Raw genomic sequence first — 25,764 nt, forward strand, 5'->3', positions numbered from 1 at the left:
CATATTAACAGGCCTACGTGTATAAATGTTAACACTTCATTGTATTCAATTGTTATTCTATTTACATTTATATTTCTGAATGCCATGTGTGAGTGTGTATTTCTTTTTTCTATTGTTTTGTTTTGTATTTTAAACATGTTATTATGTATATACTTAAGAAACATTTAATGTAAATTTTATTACCTTTGGGAAGAACCCTGCAAGGCCTTTAGCCTTTGTCATTTCCCACCACATTATGATTTCGAACTGAATATGTTTCACTTAAATGTTTTATTATTGTATAAATCTATCTGCATATGAATTTGTACTTGTCTTTTTAATCAGATGTGGAAATAAATTTGAATTGAAATTGAATTGAATGATTTCTGTTCAAATAATTTCTTCAATGAAACAATGTTTTAAAGTTGCTCATGGCTAAAATCATGTATGTCCAAAAGGGTGGCTTTTAGTCTACATAGTAATTAATGTATGCAAAAAAAGAATATAGTATCCTTCTAAAATCTCTTCAGCCTATGAATATAATAATAATAATAATTAACATCATTTATATAGCGCTTATCACAAAGAATGTCTCTAAGCGCTAAAGAAAAATAAATAGAAAGACAAGAAATTTCAGCAAAAAATTTAACTATACATGTTGACAGTTGAAAGTAGACAGTTGAAGCTGCATATGCTAAGGATAGATTTGAATTTGTCAGTTGAGTCTGCTTGTTTTATGCTCTGAGTTAGGTTGTTCCAAAGTAATGCAGATATCACAATAAGCATTTACATAGCAGTAAATAAAATGTTTTAGAATGCTGCCTACTATTATCCTGGCCTGTTTTAAGCATGGCTACCCTGATTGGGACTTCAAGCTCTCAAGGAATTCCTGCCTACTGGGTACCCATGTACTACACTGGGGGGCGTTTCATGAAAGTACTTGTCGGACGTTTTATCCGACAAGTCCCATTTTATCCGACAGTTACCATAGTAACAGTACCTCTCAGCCAATCAACATCAGAGAAAGATGTCAGATCTGACAACTTGTCGGATGAAAATGTTGATGAAACGCTCCCCTGGTGGGTGTTTCATAAAGCTGTTCATAAGATAAGAACGACTTTAAGAACGACTGGTGATCCTTTCTTTTGGTAAATGGTATACACCATAGACGATGGTTTAGCGCGTAAGAAAGGATCACCAGTCATTCTTAAAGTCCCTCTTAACTCACGAACAGCTTCATGAAAGGGCCCCCGGGTTGAGAGATAAAACTATCACTATTCTACTGCTTAAATAAATTGTAATATCTGCACTCAATAATTCTTATTTCATCCCTGCCTACCGAAAGCCATTCTAAAGGTATTATAAAACTTGGAACATATTGTCTCTCCCTTTTTATTTCAAATCTCACAAGCCTTTATTTGTCTGCAGACACAGACTCAAATTTGACATTTTACCCAATTATTCCATGTCTAGAGTAAAAACTAGATGCCAAACTCTCTGTCTAAATCAAATAAGAGGTAGAGGCAGCTACAGAATATGGTGAATCTAGTCTCATTCCTTCACACTTTGTATTATGTGCTATGCCAATTGCGAAAAAAAAAAAAGTCTGTGTCTACAGACTAAGCCTTTATAATCATATCATCTTTGTAAATGACACTTTTAATGAGACAAGGGAGAATTGTAAGGCAGGGAAAAAAGATGCACTTGGCAATCCCTTATAGTTAATACCAAGGTCTAACCTCAATGAGAGAGCACTTAATTCAATCACACGTGCCCTGTTAGCATAATCACGATTTGATTTCTGTTGCCATGGTTACGGAGGAGTCTAGTCAGGCCAATGGGTGTGATGATGAGGCTATCCCTTCCAAGGTCACATTCTCGAGGAGGAGCTCCGTAATTCTGAAGAGCATTTTCATTGCAATGAATTCATTACCAATCATCTGTTGTGATATTATGCATTGCAAGGAGATTATTGCACATACCTCGACATTCCTAATTTTCAAACCGAATTAGAAAATTGAATTACATACTCTATAGACTACACTGTCATTACTAGGTATATAAAGGAGACTCGGATAGAAGGCTTTGTGAGAAACCACAGGAAAATATTTTTTGCCATTTTGTACCAGACAGCTATCTATTCTAATCAACAGAAAATCTGTACAACCATCTATAAATTCATCCAATATCATGACAGACAAATCTATCACAATTCGTGATACACAGCTAGTCTTGAAGAATGATATAGAAAAGGCACGTGTACTTTACAAAGCAAATAAGAACTTTCCCTCTAAACTTCAAGTAAGTTACTATGATTATATGACAACGTTCACATGGAGTTATTTGCACATACTAATACATATGTCTTTTAGAGACTAATGTGATTAAATTCATGGGTATTTTTCTAATTGATGTGTTAAAATGTATCATGGTGTTAAATGAAATAAGAAAACCAAGAAAAACCTGGATACATCTTTTTTACGGCAAAGAGGCAGGAAAATCGACCAGGTAGGGCATTGGCAAGGTCTGTGGTAACATGACTACAAATGACATTGGATTTCTTTCAGGCAATAGCTTAAATGAGAATGAACGGTGCCTGGTTGCCAAGATAATCATCTGCCTAATGATACCTCCTTTGATACTCTTCTCCATCAAAGCACACACTTTATTAACTACCGGTATTCCAGATGCAGTTATGGAGAACATGAAATGTACAGCAGCTTCTGGTGAAAGCCTGGGTAAAAAAAAACTCCTTCTGTTGAGGGCATATCAATGTGCAGTTGAATTGACTGAAATGTGTATTGGAGTTTTTTTTTTCCCTGAAGATCTGACCTTTATGACCTATATGACATTTTGCAGATGCTTTTAATAGATTTTCATAAATAGCTACCACTTTACAATATCATAAAACCTCTCGATTGAATGGAAGAACGATGCTTCAATTGAGCTTCATATGGAAAATTACATTATTTTAAAGGACGAAGACAAAAAAAATGCATTGAAGAGAATGGATTGGATTGCTATGAAGCATGTTTGTAAACAATACAAGATATAGTCGCCGCTAGTTTACATCTGAACACAGTGAAAGATGCGGTATACCTTCTTTGCTGCTACCGTCACACCAAGGGAACCGACACCAAATCGACCATGGTATGCCATTGGGAAGAGCGTACTAACATTTGTCAGCCTGGGAGCGGTTTCGTCGGTGTGGCTGTTGCCTAATACGGATCTGACGTTTGGATGACTGACTACCGCCAGCACAGAACGGTCCATTTGAAATGACATTTTGTGGAGCCACGAGCACTCTTCAACTATCCCAAATCAGATCCTGGGGGCACTCTTCGGTCCGCTTCACTGGATTGTCTAATGGGGCTCCACAACAAATCCAAATATATCACAGTCTTTTCAATGATAGACAGAGATGGCAGACAAGAGACCCAATGAAAACAGATCTGAGTACTGATCGATGATCCTGTATGCTGATCCCTTAACTCCTGCATTGTTTATGTCTGGATAATCTAATTTACCCCTCCCTGTCTTTCCCCTTTCTCAATATCTCTGACTCTATCTATCTATCTATCTATCTATCTATCTATCTATCTATCTATCTATCTATCTATCTATCTATCTATCTATCTATCTATCTATCTATCTATCTATCTATCTATCTATCTATCTATCTATCTATCTATCTATCTGTATATCTATCTATCTATATACCTATCTATGTACACTATCTATCTATCTATCTCTCTGTCTATCTATCTATCTATCTATCTATCTATCTATCTATCTATCTATCTATCTATCTATCTATCTATCTATCTATCTATCTATCTATCTATCTATCTATCTATCTATCTATCTATCTATCTATCTATCTATCTATCTATCTATCTATCTATCTATCTATCTATCTCTCTATCTATCTATCTATCTATATATCTATCCATCTATCAGTTCATTTTACCCTATCAAGGATGAATCTCATACAGGTTGCATCTGTCACACATTTCACATTTCTTGCAAACTATCTCTTCCCCCCCCCCCCCCATTAGTCTTGGCTTCTCCATTTGATATTTATTACATAAGAATCCAAAATTCTTGAACTCGAAAGGTTACACTGAGATCATGATGTAGAATACTTATTCCATGCTTTCAACCTCTTCCACAAATCCTTCCCCTATCCCACCCCAAACACACCCATAAAAATGGATCTAGAGTAAATAGGATTACCCCCCCCCCTCACCCTGTATACCATGCATACAAGGGAGATGCTTCAGGGGGCAGGGGCAACTGCCCATGTATGATTTGTCAGGTACAGAAAGAAAGAGGAAGAAAAGTGAGGCCAAAAAATAGAAGATTGTAAAAAAAAAATGTCCATTGCCCCCCCATCAATACATCCTTCCGCCATTCATGCAAACATATAAAATGTTCTAGGACGAAATAGATAAAACCATTTCAAGATGATAGCTAGGCCAAGTCAGATTGACATTTACCGGCTTTTCTCTACGACACAAAGAAATGAATAAGGGCAAATCATAAATGCACACCCTTCGAGTTCAACTCATGCAAAAAACTATAACACTTGAATGGCGTAATTGGATCTACATCCTTTTGGCAATGGGGGGGGGCTTTTCATTTGATATGCATACCTTGCCCGAGGGAAGTCCTAGCTCATCCAGCGACTTGAAGACAATCTTCTCTGTCTTGCCCGATGCAAACGTTCTTGTGAGATTCCGTACTGGTATTCTGCCGTTGGGGTTGACTTGAAAGCAAATTTTCATCCAGCTGAAAGAGGAGGGAAGCAAATAGGGATTGCAGTTTCCATGGCATCGCAATATTAAATCATTTCATCGTTTGCAAGTGCTCGAAAAAGTCATCCTACCAATTAAAAAAAAGCTTTAAGAGGCAATTACACTTTGGATCATTATAAAATAAGGTAGAACAATATCTACTGTTCATAATATCATACCCAGTCATTTCTAAGTCATTGTCAGAGAATTTCCTTCAACTGTAAAAGTGTTTGAGAATGCTTTGATAATTCCTTTTATAGTTATACTTACTGCTAGTATGAAAGAAATGAGTAATTATGCTTTTTAAATGTAACAATATAGCACAGATTTCTGGATTGTTAGGAAGTTTCACCGAGATTTTACAGTGTGCACATCTCATGCTTGAGTGAACCCTAAACTTCAAACATTTTTTTTCCCTGTTTATTACTGCATGTGAAACTCTCACTGAAACATTTCTATATCATTTCAAATACTTAGAACGGTTATTGTTGATCAATTTTGACATTACATATATGCCTCTCTAAAGCTTAAATTGTGCTTTTTCAAGCTCAATTCAAATCATGAAATTCATACTACGCGACTTATTCTTGGTTTGGATTGGCTGGTCACATACTGTTTTAAATACTTACTGTTTCTTTAAACTCTGCATTGGACACACATTGTTAGCTTTGACATTGTGAGTGATTGTAAGTAATCCATCAAACCACACCTGAAAGAAATTTAAAAAAAAAGAAACAAACAGGAAGATATCAATAGGTTATTACATTAAGGTGGATTAATATAACATAACTATGGAAAGCAAAAAAGGACAAAATGTATTTTAGAATATATCTGAGGGAGGGTGTGATGAAAGGTCATTTAGTTTTCTATCCTTGCCATTAAATTGTTTGTACCAAAACTGGATTGGGGAATATGAGAAATTAGAGGGTCTTGGTCAACTAGGCACTATGGACAACTCAGCCCTGCTGAAGAATTAGATGCTGCGTTGCCCAATGGGGTGTGAATCGACTGGGCAATGATTATTATAATCCCTAGGAAAGTTAAAATGTGCATTTTCAATCAAGTTACATCCCCATAGGGTTCCTAATATATTGTTTTCAGCATTGAAACTAATAATGTTAAGCTAGTGATAAGCCCTTGATACCTGTACGGGACAGGGCAGTTCAATGTTGCTAAAGTCTAAATCTAAAGATATGCACAACTCAAAATGAACCAATTTAATTATTCTGGAATGAATAAATTGTGATCCTGGAATGAATGGGAATTATTATTAGAACAGACTTTTGATTTTTTCCCCCTCTTTGGAGTACTGTAAAAATAGTTTAATTCTGATCTAAAACTATAAGGAAAAAGAGGTATTCCTAGATTAGCCAAATGCATATCCTGTTGTCGATTTTTATTTCTATATGTGGCATTTTAAAATGCCGATTCTGAGTGGTATGAAGCAGAGTACATACATACCAATAGGTGGTTTCAGACCGCCTCGAAGTTCGTCAGTTCCAGGTATTCTATGATCGGGAAATTTACCCCGATCAGAAAATACCAGGTATTTTGGTAATGTGAAAGCAAACTACGCGTAATTTCCCCGAAAGAAAATACCCGCTAAATAGTAGGTACTTGGCGAAATTACGAGAACTTTCGCGGGGATTTTGGCAATGTGAAAGCAATTTACGGGAACTTTTAGCCCAGCGTGCCGTTGGGCGCGGGTGCCGTGGGTGGCTGCTGGGCTAGTGGTTTTGAATCTCGCGCCTTGCCTGCTTATTAGACCATACTGCGCATGCTCCTAACTTCAGGAATTTACCCCGAAGGGTATGTTTCGGGGCAGTGTGAATGCAGGAATAATTAATGGGTATTTTTTAGCCTAAAAATGTTCTCGTAATTTAACGGGGATTCTTGAGATCGAGGCGGTTTGAAACCGCCTAAAGAGAAGTTTAATTAACTATTTGACCCAGCGATGTAATGACCCATGCAAGTTTATTGCCAGAGGGTGATCAAACTAGCCCACTTATATTTCACGCTGACACGACATTTGCTCCTGCGACGATTGCTCCAGTCTTTATTTCATCCAACATATAGCGTTCGGGCTAGGGTCGCAATAGGGTTTTAAGGTTGAGGGTTAGGTCCAGGATAGGGCAAACTGTTGAATCCAGGGTCGAAGGTGGCGATTCCATTAGCGTGTGGAATTCACAGAGGAGCAATTGTCGCCGGAGCAAATGTCATGGAACCATATTTCACAGCATCACTGAATCTATATTGAAGGTTCGAAATCCTACACACAGGTGACTCTACCACAGTCAAATCTCTTGGGATCACAAGAGTCTGTTCAACTTTGACAAAATTTGACAAAGAAAATTTAAATAACACAATATGTTTCACATATTCTCGTCTGAAAAAATGATTCGAGTTCGGTGATTATTCGACTATGGTGAGTCTACTGTGTAAAGGTTGCATTCAATCTGCACCTTTTTTACCCTATTATCAGTTTTCAAAGTGTTCCAATCGAACTAGGTTGCATTTAATCCATAAATAGTTTGTCTGGAAAATAAACTTCTTTCAAAACACAATCACAAAATTCTCACAGATTTTGAAAAGCACTTTGGTAAAACCACTGACAAAAAAAAGTTATTAAACACAATATAGATTTCAATAATGAACCCAAAGTCAAACCTTCTACCAGTTTGGACATGAATTCCATACACCGAAAGATTAACCTGTGTATACATACTTCTTAGGTTAAAGTAATTTATCTGCATCATGAGGTGGGTGGCAAGGGAAACAATATTTTTTCTTTTACATTTACATGCTACTTTTCATAACCTTCTGCCTAAATCTGCTACATCAATTGGTAAAGCTTTCACATTGAAGTGAATGCAGATTTCCCAGGACTCTTCTTTAGCACTTCGGGGGCAAAATTGCCCCGAGCCCCTGCGATTGTGATTTTGTTATTCTTTTTGTATTCTATCCAAAGAATTTTGAATGAACACGCCCTCGATAGACTTGAAATATAGGCCTCTTATAATATGTTGTGATCTCTAAGTCTTAGATTTAGTATGAGACTGGTTTGTATTGTCTGTGAAAGGTTAAAGGGGAATCCAGCCTTGGCCATTAAATGTTGTGTTGGGAAGGAGAAAAATAAATTAAACAGAATGGTGAAAGTTTGAAAGAAATCGGACAAGCAATAAGAAAGTTATAGCTGCTTTAAAATTGAGATCATAGTATGTAGATTTCAAATTGGCAACTGGGTAAGTAAATTATGACAAGGGGCAAGGACAACTTTCCCATAGGCCATGTACTTTATTATCAGGGATTTGTGGTTTTCTCCTAAGTACCCATTCCCCTGGGGCAGTAATCTAAATATAACCCAGGTAGTATATTGTCTTATGTCCTCATGAAAGAAAAATATAATTTGAAATAAAACTTTTGGGGAAAATGACATTTTAGCCATAATATGTATTGGAGTACATGGAAGAGTAGTCCTTGCCTTACATCACTATGACATCCCATATGCGGCCAATTTGAAGTCTCCATGGGTATAGTGATTACCAATATTTACAACTTTTAAAAATTCATAACTTTCTTGTTGTTTGTCCAATATTGATCAAACTTTCACCGATCAACTTGTCTGATTTTTCTTTTCCTTATGAAAATAAGATTTTATTTGGGTTGGATTCCCCTTTAAGAGCTTTGGGATTTTTTTCCGTCACTGACACAAACCCACATCTTCATGATCTTGAGATCTTGAGCACATTCTAAATTCCCAACTCGTGATATTTTTATGCTCTCCATATACCTTAACCTACATGTACAATCAGCAGGTAGCCTATGGCATTTACCCCCAAATTCGAAACAATAACTTAAAAATAGATCAATTTAGCTTTCGATCTCGCAGATTTCCGACAATGACTGCATCCCCTATAAAGTTGCATTCGATCACTGCCATGCGGACTGTCACAATTTGCCTGCGCCGATAATGAAGAAATGCGAGTATCATTTTCTTTATTAGCATGAGAGTCACCATGAGGTAAATGTCATGCATCTTGGGTTACCTGTTCAAATTGCCAGAGTTAGACAGCTTGCCAGAGCCGTTCACATCAAATCAATGCGGTCTACAAACACCTGCTACTTCACCGGTCTATGATCCCGACCGATGGTATGTCATTGGAAATAATGTTAACAACTTTTACCCCTTTCATAAACCCATCCTCCAATTAGCCGCCTAAGAGTAATGCGGATAATTCAATAAAAATTGCGTTCACAAACTCCGAAAATAATCTGCACTATTTTTACAAGCGCCCGTCCTGAAAAAGGCTAAAAATCGTCATGACAACTGCACATGCCCCCTCGGTTGCGGTTGTATTGGAAAAGGGTGACCTTTTGACCGCACCATGGCAATTATCCGCATTATTTGGAAATGCGTTCATAAAGTCAAAATCTGGTCCCGATGCCGCTATTATGCGGATAGTTGCAGCATCAAAATAATGCGGATAACTCTGGTCCTCCTCCGATTTTACGACCAAATTATGCTGCTATTAGCCGCATAATTGGGTTTATGAAAGGGGTATTTGATAGGTCTGTGTGACTGCAGTATTATTTTAGACAAGTTGGTAAGAACTACTTTTAGAATTCATATAACGCAAAAAAAAAATCATTGCTACTCTTAAGTACAGTATATATTCGAAATGAAGTAAATTTACTCCATATCTAGAATAATTGACATGAGAAATTTCCAAATATCTGCAATTAATTTCCTCGCAATAATTCTACTTGCAGAAATAAAAAATGTATTAGATAGTGCATGCATGTATTCATGTTGATGTTATTCCAAACAGATGTATATTCCATATCTGCAAATTCAAAGCATACTTTCATTTGCAGAAATCATTGCTGTGCGCTATAGTTACTGGTATGGATTTATGAATTAAAAAGTGTACCTCAGCAAGAAATCATCATACAGCAACAGACAACCTCTATTTATGGATTTGACAAATCTAAGTTGAGAGTATCATTATACAGTATGTATAATGACCTGAAAATTTTACCAAAGGAATGGCACATAATTTTGTTTTTGTTTCGATTTGGCATCCTCTTTTTTATCTGCATTGCATTAGAATATAATAAAAACAAACCACCAAATCTACTTCATCCATATGGCATTCACTACAATGGGAATCAACTATTACTGCAGTATAGCCTGGGATATATATATATATATGCAATGTTCAGGCTCACAAGCTTGTATATGGATGCAAGATCGATTATTGAGTCAGCATGATCTATTGTAAACGCAAATTATCTCCTGGATATCCTCTCTTTTAGAGCTGTAACCTCTATTGTCATGATGCTACCATTAATCACTGAATATTATCCTTGGTTGGCAGTACATACATAATGATAATATATATTCTGTTTTTATATTTACAGATATATATGAAGAGTTTGGTTGCAAAAGGGGTTAGGTCCACTTTAATTTGGATTGAAGTAAAGAAGAAGAAAAAAGAAACTTTCCACTACGATTTGTTTAAAAAATAAAAATAAACCATCATCTTCCACATTTCCACACAAGGTATTTATCATCACCATGCATAACCTTCCCCTGAAAGGTTCATGTAGGGTGAAATAAGGTGGTGTTGAATTTCAAATTACAGAGGGAAATTTCAATCCTATCATGCCTATAGTTCTACCTGATTGTCTATATCATAGACGATTGATTTCAAATGCTCTTGAATTTAGTTCCAGCTGAGGGTTTGAAAGAGTGAGGCAAATGATAAGGAGGCATTTAAGAAAAGGACACCAGAGAAGAGAAGGAAAGAGGAGATAAAGGAGGATAGAGAAACAGAATAAGAGAATACAAAAGAAAGAGTGGTAGAAAGAGGGGTGATTATTATTGTAATTCAAGTACCTGCACTTTAAACCATTGACTGTATAGCATAGATGGTAGACAGTTTTGATGACAATGATAAATATAGATTCCAATGTATTGTCATTGTACTGCTAAGCAACAACAGTTAAAAAACCCCATAAAAAACAAATATCTTGAGTGTGGAGGAGCTGGCACCAGTGCCCTTCATGGGTGTAGCAATTATTGACAGGGGAGTGTTACATTTCTCTTCTCATTCACTCCGTGCTGGAAGTATTCACTTCACACCGTATCACATGCCTTCATGTGTTAGGACAACAAGTACCTATATCAGACTTTGTAACTCTACTTTCATCCAAAGCTATCCTTTACATCCTTAACTTTTTATTCCTCAATTTTTGCTATGCTATCTTGTTGATTTGTTGCGATCATTTTACACCAATATGATTTCCATGTACCGAAACTTCTTTTTCAATCCATACTGCCTTCAACAGCAACATCCCCCATTCCTTCTTCCTCTCTCTCCCTTCTCTCTTTCTTTCTATCTCCCTCTCTCCCCCTCTGTCTGTCTTTCTCTGTGTCTGTCTGTCTCTCTCACCCTCTCTCTACCTTATCTCTCCTTCCCACTTCAGCCATTTCCCTAATGTTGTCATGGTCTCCTATCCACTCTCCTAATGTGATTACATTTGATCAAACACACGTTGCAGGTGCCACCTGCCTGTGTTACCATCCAGACCCATTCAAAGTCTGTCTTCCCCACACCCCCAAAAATAGATCAGATAATGGATGCTGCCCACCACGCCATCCTCATGGTCAGATGCTTTCAAACCGACTCGATCACCGAAATACCTGTCAAATCATGAGAACATCAAAACAATCATTTTCCACTTCTATACCCACCAGAACCACTGTGAGACCATTTAACCCTAAAAGGCCAGGGGACGGAATCTGCCCCCCCCCCCCTCTACATTTTTTCACGATAAATCCACCGCACGAAATTTTTCAACCGCGCCACTCGCTGAATCTTTACTTTCAAATCTCGCACAACTTGACATTCAGCCTCCCATTTTCTCGTGACATAAATAAAATTATCCTGAGTGCAGGTTTATTTCACCGAGACCAAATTTGGGATGCCTGGGTACGCGGTTCCCAAATTCCGCAACATTATGTAAGTGCATATCAGACCCAAAACTGCTCAAAAACGTAAATTCATGTATAAATCCAATGCAAATTGTGTATTTAGCCAAAATTTATGCATGTTTTAGGGTTACAGGTAAGTTCTCTAAGCTCACAAGCGATTTGACACGGTAAGCTCAGCAAGCCAGCAACTCAACCCACATCCAGTGTATGGGATGGAAAAGTTCTTGCTATTTGCTTTCACACTGCAAGAACACTCACGATGTTGGAAAAATCCATACGAAGGTTTTCTAATTTTTTACAAGTGCCTACGGTTTAGTATTTTCTTTCAGGAATTTTTAAGATTTGCTTTCACACAGCGGCAAAATTACCTGGTATTTGATAGTGATCAATCAGGGCTAATTTCCTGACCTAAGATTACCTGGGAGCCATTTCATAAAGCTGTTGATAAGTTATGAATGACTGACTGTACACACGACTGGAGATCCCTTAGTATTAGCCTTTTGACAAGGCCTCATGACTTGGCTGTGTTCCTTGTAAAGTAGTGGCTGAGACGAGACTAGGGTCCACGAAGGGAGTTGGCGAGACCCCCAGTGAGCGCGAATTTAGTCACGAGGCCTTTTAGAACCTGGTGAAGACGTGAATATATGAATTATTCATGAGCATGCCAATGTGGCAAATGAGCCAATCCGCACTGCACCATGTCGATGACGTCATGTGACCGGGTCCTTTCGCTTCTGCGGCACGGGGTCATACAGGGCTCTCAGGTAGCGAGTCGGAAACAATAGTTAACATAAAAATCTGAGTAAGGTTCCTATAAAGGCCCTGTGACTGGGCTCGCATCCATCTGGCTTTTTGCGACTAATCTTTGTTTTCAGTGTTTGATATAAATATCATAACAGGCACATAGCCTTGTATAAAGGCTACCTTAGTATGGGAGGTTATATCCCCCACATTTTCATTTGCGTTGATTTGGCTTTCGAAGAGTGGGTCACCAATGATTCATAACTTCCAAACGGCTTTATGAAACACCCACCGGGTATTCTTGAACTTCAAGTCGGTCTGAAAGCACCTTTGGAGAACACTATAAGACAGAGGTGCATTCCAATCATCTATCTACTCTCTGCTCCATCTCAATCCACCAAATGGTTTCCTTGCTGCTTTATGAAGAGATTGATACTGGCACCTCTCCTCCATGTATATCCTATATATCCCAAGCTCTCCAATCCAAGGGAGCATTTTCATGAAACAAATAGTTAGCAATTTTCACAATTTTCTGAAATGCCCATGGCCGGGATACTCCCCAGGCAGTGAAGATGGTGTACTTTATGTGTCTAACAGTGAAGGATCCTATGACCGGGATAATAGTTGCATTGTAAAGCGCTTAGGAACGAAGTATGAAATGCTATAACACGATAGGACTGATAGGACATGATAGGCTCTGGTTTCCTTCAAGTGCGAAGTTACGAGCTTCAGAAACACATCCAAACTTTGAACATGATTATTTTAGAAAAAAATCTTCAAGTACACAGGTACAGGCAGGAAGTAATTCCTCAAAAAGCCGTGCTCAACGGAATCGGTAGACTAGCTCAGCCAGGGTAATATAGGAGCGCCTTGAGCACGTAACATGGTGGATACATGCCCTGTACAAATCCTGTATTATTTTTATATTTAAGTTTAGATTTAAAAATCTCTTCAAAGCCTTCCATATAGATTCAGTGGCATTTTAACAGCGCTACCCATGTATCTAATTTTTAGATATACCATTTATCCACATTCGAAGATTTGTTGTTAGGAGTTTATGATGTTACTCTGTATTTTCATGTTTAATGATATCTGTTTAACAGACTGCAGGGCGCCTTTGTAAAGCAGGCCAACCCTGCAGTACAAAATCAATAAAACAAAATAACAAACTAACTAATAAACAAATAAAATAAATAAATAAACAAATTAACTAATTAAGAAATAAATAAACAAATAAATAAATAAATAACTAAATAAATAAATAAATAAATAAATAAATAAATAAATAAATAAATAAATAAATAAATAAATAAATAAATAAATAAATAAATGAATAAATAAATAAATAAATAAATAAATAAATAAATAGATAAATAAATAAACAAACAAACAAACAAATAAATAAATAAATAAATAAATAAATAAATAAATAAATAAATAAACAAATAAATAAATAAATAAATAAATAAATAAATAAATAAATAAATGAATAAATAAATAAATAAATAAATAAATGAATAAATAAATAAATAAATAAATGAATGAATAAAAATAAATAAATATGACTTAATACCTGTGCTATCTCAGGTGTGCTTGCAACCATGTGCATGTAGTTAATGTTGACAAAGTCCAAGCCGCTGCAGATGGTAATGGTGCGATCTTCAATGTTCCCCCTCCCAAACGGGTCAAGGATGGAACCAACTTTAGCCAAGTATCCCACATCCTGTTAAGAGACAAAGAAGAAGAATAAAAAGAAAATTGTTAACGTGTTTATTACATTCAAGAATCAGAATTCAATATCGTCCTAACAACAAACGAGCCTGACCAGTTACATACAAGAATCACAATTGAATATAAGTTTGTTTACATCAATGGAAATATGCCCATCTCATGTTCCTCATGGGAAAAAAATTCCTTGAATAACATGGAGAAAAGCAGCTGGTGATTGTGAGGTTGAGTTAAGATGAATTTGATGAACAATATTTATCAATTCAAGGTGTATGATGATAACAAAAACCAGTTAAAAACCTCATTATAATTATGTCTATAACCATGGACCGACTACTCTGTCAGAGTAGTAGGTCCATTATAACATAAGTCATGGCTCACATAGCATCAGAGTTAGATCGACTTTGTGTGTTGACAACAACCAAGTGAAACAAATGAATTCTTTAATTTCATCAAGAAGACTTATGATGATTTGAAATTATAATTGTAATGTAATTTGCCTTCAGCTGAAGGGTGTTTAATTATCTATCATCAAAGATGGGGGGTCACTCATCCATTTTCACTGGACATGAACTTGTCATCTGATTGTACTCCTACTGACAATATGAACGAAACCAATCGGCCAATGCTTACAACAGAGGCTGATAGATTCAGTGACATTTTCCTCAAGCCTGGTTAGGCATCAATAATTCACAATGCCAGGTTTTTAATATGTTTGCCTCCGTGAAAAGACATACAAGCAGTCCGTTGGCACTTCGGGGGTGGAGAGGGGCGGGAATCTGCTCCCCTGTGACCCGGTGGGGGGTTAGCGAGAGCAATAAGATACACCCCTCACATTGCACATACAGTTAGAGGGATCGTGGGTGGAAAAATAAAAAGTGCATTTCTCCTACGGAATTGAGGGATATCGTCATGTGAGTGTAAGAAAATGCTTGACGCTGGTATTGGATGGGCACACTTGACAAGAAAAGATCATCAACAAACGCCTATTTATCCCACTGGGATAGTAGTGCAATATTACCGACAACTTAGCTATCACGACCATTTACTATTATTGTGATACATACACACTCCGATTTGATACATTTGTGAGCAGGGGCATAGACGAGACTGGCCTCGAGGCCACATTTTGCCAGCCTTGGCCTCGGCCTCTGCCAAAATCACACATACAAAGTCAATGGCATTGGGAGAAAGTTTTCTAAAGTGGCCATGTGACTCAAAACTGCCAGCCCCAACTAAAATCCTGCTAATGAGCCCTGCAGACAATGGCTGTAATAGGTGCATTGAACCTTATCTAACACAGATGTGAACGTAGTCAAAATAGCTAAAAGCCTCAACAAATTACCTCTTATGAGTCATTGCATATTGTACAACGCCTACTTAGCTTGTTGTACGTGAGCAAATGAAAGGCTGAATGTCAAACATTCATACCGTTGCACACGATGTACCATCCAAAATGTACCGTCCATAATGTACCGTTGCATGCGTCGCGACGGGTCAAGAAAAAGGTGACGTCACTATAAAAATAAAGATTCAACGCATTGCACACGCTCAGTAATTGCAGATGCGCAGAGTTTACTGGCTAACTGCGCATTGTCATTGCAGATCAGATGCGTGTTTGAGGGTCTTTACTTTCGCTTTCAAAAATTTCTCTTATTTTCATAGATAAACAGAGGAAAAACTTGATTATTGTTCATATTTTTGCTAACTTACAAGGCGTTGTGCAACACAAATAGCAAATATTCTTATTTGTGTAATGGTGCGAGATTTCGCATTCGGTGAAAGAAATCAACACTCTATTCAACTCGTTGAATAGAGCATCTTTCTTTCACCTCATGCGAAATCTCTCACCATCGCACTCATGCCTATTCGCTATTTGTATACCATTCATTTGAACCAGGGGAGCAGCTCATGAACATTTTGGTCAGTGATTTTCACCAACTGATGTTATAAGCTACTGGGAATCCTTGCATTTGATTGGCTGAGAGTAAATCAGTCATGGAGTCAATGACAAAACTCTTCATGAAATGCTCCTCATGACTTGTGGTGGAGTAGACACCAACAGATCACAGTTAGTAGACTACAGGACAAGTTAACAAAAACCCTTTTTCTACATGCAGAATGCCTCAACTTGGCAAAATACTGCCAAGAGACTGGTCTTGAAGGTATCTCTTGTAACATAATGCACATTGGCAAACAAAACACCTTTCCATTGAGAAGATAAGATGGATTCATCAAAGTGCCTTTAAAATGCAACAAAACATTAGAAACAACTAAAAATTAGTTCATTTAAGGGTTAGTGTTGACATGTACTGTATACAATGCTCATCAAAGAGGACAGTACTTGTCACTATTCTGCTAAAGCAAACAGAAAAAAGATCCCCCTTAATAAAAAGAGAAAAAAATTAAGATCCCTCTAAAAAAAAAATATTAAAAAATCTGCATAAATTTTTACTGCCCATTCAAATGCTCAAACTCTTAAAGCTCTACCTGATATATAAAAAAAATATGAATTTAACTGAAGGAATAATCAGGTAACAGTCTCAAACCTATGCGTTACAAAGACATCCTCTTCTTTTTAAAGAAATTATTGTGAAATATCAGTTTTTTGTAAGCCAGTGAAAATCCAATTGAATACTATATTAATTACAGAACGAATTATAACAGGCAAAAATGTTGTGCTTCAAAATTTGGAATTACATCAAGAAAATTTTTTGAGAATATACCAGTATTGTAATTGAAAAACCACGAGCGGGTGTGATTTTATTGGTGGGTTTTGTGGTGGTTGATTGAAATTCAGAACGACATTCATATCAGCTGCGTACCGGTAGAATTGATGATTGAGGTCATGCTTTTTTTTTTCCATCTCAGTCGAGAAAAAAATATTGTACTTGATATCAAAAATAAAAGTAAGCCATAAAAATATTAAATTGAAAACATAATCGAAAGGGTGCCACGAAAAAATGATTTAAACCCACCCTCTCTCTCTCACTCACAGACACACACACAGATGCGAGGGTGTGGTAAGCCACAGTTTAAAAAAAACAATGAATAATAAACACCACTCAATGTGGGTTAGGTTAACAGAGTATAGCTTAGGGGAGATTATATGAAGCAACAATTCCACCCACATATTAGAAACATTGTCAGATAACAAGGTTTAAGAAAGAAGCTGTATCGGTGCTTCAGCAGTATATTTTTTTAACAGCATATGATGCAATTCAAATGGGTCTGCTAAATGTCAGGTTTGTATTTGAATAGCCTATCTCTATACCACTCAGGATTTAGTATATTTTCTCGAGCCCACACAATGAATCAATTATACAGTATTTCAGAACCACACACATACATGTAGGCGAATACATGAACTCGCCGTCTCCATTCTATGACATTTTAAAGTATTTCAGTCGACTCCTATGATCAAAAGATGGGAAAATACAAGCATTCTTTTCCGCCACAAATTTTGTCTGTTTTTAGAAAGCCATATCTATAGGCTGAAAAAGAAATGTAGCATGAAACCAACAGAACGACTGACATAAGAACCGAGAGAGGATCTAAAGAGGTGCATTCATCTATAGAGATTGGATAAAATTGTGTGAAATTGGGTGGATAATTATACAGGAAAGAGAAGGGCAAGAAGGGAGGGGTGCTGTAAGCATGCAGTAGGTCTATGCTGCAAGAGAAGCTCAGGCAAAAATGGAAGTGTCCTTGTGTTTTATTCCTCTTTAAGTGCGGATCCGTAATGTCAGCATCCACCTTTACAGATAATTTTCTGTTTCCATGTTTCTGATCAATGTAAGCACTTGGAACAATTCTTTAAAACATGCCGAACCCTCCATTCATTCAAATGATATTACAAATTACATCTTTTAGGTTTGTATTCTTAATTTGCTTGTATAATTACACTATTTTGAATGTACAAGGTAATATTTTGTTTTCATTTATGTTATCTGTTTTCAGAATATTCATCATTTTTGCCTTAGATGTTGGGTCAACGTTCAATATGGCTATTTGCTCTTTTCTGTTGGCCACTCATTCTCATAAGTATCTTTTTGTATGTTGTGACATGTTTTACTTTTACTTATGTGTGTTTTCCATGCATTTTTACTGAGAATGTAAATATATTGAATTGAAATGAATGTTTTATAAGTATAGTTCTACTCGGTTCCTGATTCTTCATCCTCCCTTTGGAATGAAATTTACAAATACTCCACTCTTTTTTTCTATGTATATGTTTATTATCATTATTTTCAATATCTTTTTTTTATTTTTATTAATGAGCTTTAAATACAACTGTCGGTTGGTGAAAATTCATAATTCAGTTTTCATGAAGTGATGGATTGCAGAAACTTTTCTGTGCAAAAGGCATGGGACATTACATAATTTATTATCGTATACACAAAGCCATGTAGCTCAGTTTTAGAGATTTTAACTATAGAAATGATGGATATCAGCACAGAAAGAATAGTGAGTAAAGAATAGAAAATCCTCTTTTTTTCCTTATTTTGTTCGCGGTTGTAACATATCATCACACTCTAGCATTATCATGGACTCAGACTTTGTGAAGTTGATGTCCAAAAATGCAAAGAAAGTTCAAAATAAAAAGAAATACATTTTTTTCCCTATCAATTGTAACTTTGGGAAATCAGGGCTAAATTAAGCAGATGTTAATCTCTCAACAGCATTTTTTCAAGTTGTTGCAGGTCAATAATAGCCTGCTAGATATCTGTAAAGTCATCAAATGTTCCATTACACTGTACAATATGATCAGTTCATTATTTCAAGATAAAATCACTGGATCCCCGTGTGAATTTCCAATCACACGCAATCCATCAAATGTGATAAATATTGCATAAGCTCCCTCATCCATATCAAAATCCTAATCACAACTGCACTACTAGTATACTGCAGGCAGCACAGTGGTGTGAAGAACTACCAATAAAGTGAAATGTAGCATAACATTGAACGCATGCCTCAATCCAGAGTGTAGATGAGAAGAGTAAAGGAAGCCTTTAAAAAGGACAATTTATGTGTTACCTCCTGCGACCGACCGGGCTGTCTTTTTATCAGAATGTGACGAGAGCCAATGCACAACCACCACTGCAGAGCGTTTCAAATCGAAACCCTGCGATTGGGAAGCGATATACTGGTGAGAAGATGAATGACGTCAATATGTCAAATGGGCAAGACTTGATTTAATCATTGCAAGGATAGATGTTATGTATCTTGTTTTTTGTTGTTGCATGAGCACTCTAAGGTCCCTGGGCAGTAGAGGTCCCTTGCCTTCTACACAACATGCTCTGCAAAATCAAGATTTGGGATGGAATCTTTTGATGGATGGCTGAATACATCATCATGCACAGAAGCTGTGTATATCTGGTCTGCTTTGATTCAAACCTATTCTTTATAATATACTTCATGTAAGTCCATTAATGATGATGATGATGACAATGATGATGATGATGACGATGATGATGATGATAATGATGATGATGAAGAAGAGCATTTGTATAGCACCATTTATCTGTAAAAAAAATATTCAAGGGCACCGGCTCCCACCTACGTCACACATTATTACTATTCTCTGTGAAATATTATTCCTTTATCGAGTGATGAAAAAATACTTACAATGATCTGAATAAAATCAAGTTAACTTTGTTTTAAGGAGTTTACTCACAAATGGGAACCTAAAGGATTGTCAATTTGGAAGAATTTATGTGGAGGTGATAAAACATGACCCAATGGGGAAAATCAAACCTGCAAAACAAAATAAAATGTTAAGGACTTTTGTCCTTACAGTACGTCCCAATCATTTTGCTGTATATACAGCAGTGCCTAGTGAGGCCGGCCTGGTGTGACGTCAACCTGATCTGAATTTGATCAGCAGGGCATGATAATGACAGAACGCATCACCATACAGCTCAAACAGGCCCTGTTTATGTGCACTGTGTATGTCTGTGTGTTTAAAGAACGCGATCGTCTATGCATGGGACTGTACGTCTGAGCAACAAGGACTGCATGTGTGTGTGTGTGTGTTCATGTGTGGGTTTGGTGAGTGCGTGGGGGAGCAGTATTTGCTCGAAGAAGGTGTTGGGCACGAGGATGAGAAGCTTGTGTGTGGATTCTAAAATAAGATCTCACAGCAAAGCTGTATGTATAAAGCACTTCGACAGAGGAAGCTTCTGAACAAACCTCATCAAGTAAATCATATTAGCGGACGTACTGCTGATGATAATTCTATTTTCACATTTACAATTACTACTTTCAAGCAATACAAAAATACCGGTACATAAACTACGTTAACTGCATTTAAGTTGGTCAAAGAATTCAATTTGTCCAACTAGATAAATAATATATGATATATAATTAGACACTGATAACACACAAAAAAACCTCCTGTAGTTGCTGATTCCATGCTCAAATATTATTCAAGCTCTGCATGGTTGGTGGGGGGGGGGTGGAATAGTGAAATAAATTATTTAAAAAATAGTCATTTTTTCCCCAACACTTCAACAATATGCTAAATTAACTTTGTGGGCAGGCCTTTCACCACATACCTTACTGGTTGAGAGATTTTCAACAAAGATATCAAGGCTTCATCATGACATTTAGAACTGTGAACATGGCTTTTTGGCTGTGTGCACTTTTCACATGTGTAATTGCATGGGGGTGGGTGTGACAGATTAAGTGCTGTTCCTACAGATGGCTATCTCCATAATGTCTGCCATACTTGAGCCCTGCCTTTTAGAAACGAAAATGGGTCAATTCCACCAATGGCTTTTCAACAACCATGTGTAAATAAACATCCCATCGACAGCTCCCCATTCTCCAGTGTGGGTTTTTGTTTACTGCACGTCTAAACTGTGAGGGTCTTTTGTCTTTGTTAATCAGAATTTGAGCCTTTCTCGGTCTATGACTTGAAAACTTGCCAACAGTTAATCAGGCTCTTGGATTTACCGAAGATTAATGCAATTTACAAATTCAGATATGCTAGACCAAATATGTTGCAAGATTGAGACAGGGTAAGCCGAAAAGATTAAGTGTTTGACTTCATGCTAGAAACAAAACATTTGTCCTTGGTTCAAGATGATGTGGGGGTGGACATTGACAAGGCAGCATGGACATAAAAACTAATAAAGACAAGAAAGATGGTAAAAGAGAGAGAGACAGACAGAGAGAAGAGGGGTGAACAGTGAGGTGGAGAGTAAAAAATAGAAAAAGGTGGCAATCAACAGACAGAGAGGGGACAACTAAGAGCGAGGGAGAGACATACAGACAGAGACAGAGACAAAGAGACATCATGATAACAGATAAACCAACAAAAAATTAAAATAAGCAGAATACAGGGAAGGGGTCACGGTTAACTTGTCTCCAATTCTTAATTTCTTTCCTAAACGGTAAAAATATTTGTATCGAGAATGCTAAAATGTGTTCATATCTTCCAAAGATTGTATTCCTGAAGCAGAAGCAACAGACGTTGACACAGAAAAAACTAGTAATAATAGTATACAGTAGTTCTGTGGTAGTACTTCAGTAGTAGTAACAGTAGTAGTAGTAGCAGTAGTAGCAGTAGCAGCAGCAGCAGGAGTAGTGGTAGTGGTAGTAGTAGTAGTAGTAGTGGTAGAAGTAGTAGCAGTAGTAGTAGTAGTAGTAGTGGTAGTGGTGGTAGTAGTAGCAGTAGCAGCAGTAGAACTAGTAGTAGTAGCAGCAGGAGTAGTAGTAGTAGTAGTAGTAGCAGGAGTAGTAGTAGTAGCAGTAGTAGTAGTAGTAGTAGTAGCAGTATTAGCAGTAGTAGCAGTAGTAGCAGTAGTAGCAGTAGTAGCAGTAGTAGCAGTAGTAGTAGTAGTAGTAGTAGTAGTAGTAGTAGTAGTAGTAGTAGTTGTAGTAGTAGTAGTAGTAGTAGTAGTAGTAGTAGTAGTACATGCCATAGTACTATAGTTGTACATTGTAGTTCAAACTTTTTTGCCTGTTAAGGTCAGACAACACAGAAAGAATTGTATTTCTATGAATAAGTGACAGGAGGCTTAGCTTGGCTTTTGTTCAAAAGATAGAACGCCCTTGAAGTCGACAGATTGCCTTGAACCTCTCATTCACAATGGTTGAACAGGTCACCCATTCAACTGGAACAAACTGTATGTGCCACTAATGCACTTTCCTATCCATGACAGCAGGTCCTATTCACATATGAAGTTTTATCCAATCCTATAAGAAATGGAGATGGTTCCTAATCGTATTAAACTTGTCCCCATGCAAATATGAACAATCTAGATGTTGATACTCGTTAAGTGCTATCATGTCAATTACAATATCAATATAGCACGCTGTCACATTTCACATTCTTAACTAAAACGTTTCATTCAAAATGGATATCATGATTTCGCAAAAATAAAACTTCATTTCTGCAAGCAGATATAACTTTCTGACTAGCTGACATCGATTATTTTTCAAGCCATTCACACCACATACATTGTGATTTATCTCCGCTGCCATAGACTTAGACATTCTAAGAAATGTTTGAAACCAACTCCTGCACATTCCTAATATGTAATAATTCAACATGAAAACAAAAGTGTAATAGATAATAAGGTTGAGAGGCAATCTTGCTCTAATGAAAATTATCTGGTATGCAAGCAACCCTATATAGATCACAAACCTCTTGTAAAGGATATAATCTAATTTCCTTCTAGCCACTTCGCCTGGAAGTCATTACATGATGGGCATGCTCAATGCCTGTCTAACTACTGTTTCAAATTATCCATCTGTTAGCATTATTCACGAAGTGCAGAAGTAATATTCATATACAGCAGGAGTATATACAGGAAAGACTTTGCAAAGTCAGTTTATGTACATCCAACACAGCTTCTATAAGACTACCACTTTCTTCTCACAAGATATTCTTCGTAATGAATTACTTAAGGTGAATATTACTTCCTTTCTCTAGTAGATGACGGGATAAAGTCATTGGGTGATTTCAAGTACGGTGTTGAAATCTAGTGTTGGTGTTGTGACACCACCAACACCAGCCACAACACCGTACTTGAAATCATGCTGGTGTTCGGATTGACCTCTGAAAATATATTTCCGGCAGTTCGTGTTGAGCGCTGGTGTTGAATGTCTGCTGAACCGAGCTTGTGTTGACGATCTACGTGTAATTTCCCCATTTATCAACACCAACCCCTAGGGATTGGGAAAATCATGATTTCAAGTTTGGCGATGGTGCTGATGAACTGTAGCTCACGAACAGGTGGCGAACACATGGAAACATCTCTGTATAATTATCTTTTACAGTTAAGATGAGCGAAAATCATTAGGATTTTATACATTTTAATGAAAAATTATATTATTTACGCTTTTTGAAACTTGCGGTGATTTTAATCTTCGCATTATGTACAATAAGATTTAATTGCTGTTTCTCCCCGATTTCACTTCCGTCGTCAAGAATTTCCCGCGTAAAGTTGAGATGATCAGCAGCGCAGGGCAGAGGCGTGACGTCATAGGCTATCAATAACACGATCGGTATCGTTCCTCTGAACAACCCAGCTCGGTGTTGGAGCTCAGTTTAAGTGCCTTTTCACGCTCTCAACACCAACAACAAACACCGTACTTGAAATCACCCAATCATTACATCAAACCGTTTGCCAAGGTAGTTTTATTATTTTCTGAAGTCAGGGCATTATTAATATTATTGCAAAATTATATTGAAAGGTTGGATATCTATCAGAAATAACATCCCTCTCTTTTTCTGCTTTTTTAAAACCAACTTTACACCAGATCTTTTTTTAAGAAACAGTGATTAAGCATTTTAATTGTCTCGTTAGTTTAAAAGCAAAATACAAAATATATCAATATCATCCGCTCCATTTTCATCATGCTTATTATTTTCGCCAAATTTCTCTTTCAATATTCTCTCCTAAAAGTACAGGAAACGCAAACAGATGAAAACACCAATTGGATGGAGAAAAAAAAACTTGGGATAGGAGCATGTGGAATGGTCTTGGAGGCCATAGTTTCCCTCATAGCCAGCTATAATTGATAAGAATAACAAGTTTGGGATGAAATTGAGCAGTTCACGTTTCTAATTACAGATTCGGATAATTCAATTATGCAGCTCTGCTCACTACCTCCTGGCAGAGGCATGAAATTTAATGTAGCTTTTATGGTAAGTTGCTGTTCATTGCAGATCGAGAGCTTTACTTACTAACTCCCTCTCTCTCTCTCTCTGTTTTTCTTCTCTGTGTCTTTCTCCTTGTCTCTATTCCTTCCCTTCTCTCTATATATCTCTCATTCAATCTCTCTTAACATCAATTGGAAAATCAAAGTAAATACACAAAGAAGAAAAACAAGATAACATTTCATGACTGCATGTCTGCCTTTTTTGAGATACAAGATGGACATACTTTAAAAAAAAAACCTCTCAATCCATACAATACAACATGAAGATTACTGAGTTAAGAAACACAGCGGGAACTTACAATAAATTGAACCGATGCTAACAATAGAATAAAGATATATTCAAGCGCGAACGGTCATGCAAATCTCTGAATTAATCATTTGCTTGAGCGAATGTGCTGTGGCCCATGGGCATGTCCATTTGTCTCTACATGCTTGAAGAATATTGTTTATTATGTTATAAATCTCGTCTTTTTAATAAGATTTTTAGCGCCCGTTCACAACCTCCGCGCCCATGCAGAAAACGTACCGCTAGTACTGCGACGGATGGTGGTAGTAGTTCGGCTATTGCTCACCACTTGCTGAGCAACCAAGCACGTGCTGAGCAATACTGTTCATCTTGGTTTAAGGTGCTCAGCCGAGCAAGGAGTTTCACTCGTTTGCGCATGCTCGAGGCAGCGTATATCCAGTAAACAGACCCAATTCTGCGCCACCAGAAGGAGTTCGTCAGAACCCTTGCGTCATTTTAGTTGCTTCGCTTCAGTTTCCGGCTGGTACCAAGCCTAGCTTGTATACCTTGACTTCCAATCATGGCTCGCCATTTAGCGTCCATTGTCTAGTTTCGGTTCTATTATATATTGTTTTGCTCGAGCGTTTTAGTCATTCATGCAATTTTACTCCGATGAGTGCATGTCGAAAAGCTTCAGTATGTCCGTTTTTAAGGCTATTTTATAATAGATTTTTCTTTGAGAATTTCCATTACACACTAAATGCAAAGAATTTAGATTAAAACCTGATCATCTGCATGTGAATAGTAACCAGCTGAACATAATATTTTTATTCAAACCTTGTGGATTAGAATTCAAAGCGAAAATATTCTTTTCCTTGTCACTTCTCAATTTATAGTGAACATCGCCAGTAGATCGTGTCTGTCAAGATCAGAATTCCTCTTAAGTTATTGTCACTCTTACATCATTCATCGTTAAAAAATTCTTACATCTTGAGTTAGAAGTGATATTCTGAATGATCGACAGAGATCAAACAAATTAATGATTCAACACATACAAATTTTCAATTAAATCAAAATCCAAGATTAGGAGGAAAAAAATAGTATAAAATTTTCTGCCACTGAAT

General features: G+C 37.0%; 1 protein-coding gene across 1 annotated transcript in view; it reads right to left on the bottom strand.

Annotated features, from left to right (window-relative positions):
• Positions 1 to 3,935: 3,935 nt before the first annotated feature.
• The window catches only part of LOC129264184 (1-phosphatidylinositol 4,5-bisphosphate phosphodiesterase beta-4-like), a 45,896-nt gene continuing 24,067 nt past the window's right edge, over positions 3,936 to 25,764 (bottom strand). Inside the window, exons 4-7 of the mRNA XM_064101518.1 lie at positions 14,087 to 14,236; positions 5,405 to 5,484; positions 4,635 to 4,770; positions 3,936 to 3,950 (exon numbers count right to left, since the gene is read on the bottom strand). Coding sequence (XP_063957588.1) covers positions 3,936 to 3,950; positions 4,635 to 4,770; positions 5,405 to 5,484; positions 14,087 to 14,236 — 381 coding nt within the window. The remainder of the gene's footprint in view (positions 3,951 to 4,634; positions 4,771 to 5,404; positions 5,485 to 14,086; positions 14,237 to 25,764) is intronic.

This window comes from Lytechinus pictus, chromosome 7 (assembly GCF_037042905.1).
Source record: "Lytechinus pictus isolate F3 Inbred chromosome 7, Lp3.0, whole genome shotgun sequence".
Lineage (NCBI taxonomy): Eukaryota > Metazoa > Echinodermata > Echinoidea > Temnopleuroida > Toxopneustidae > Lytechinus > Lytechinus pictus.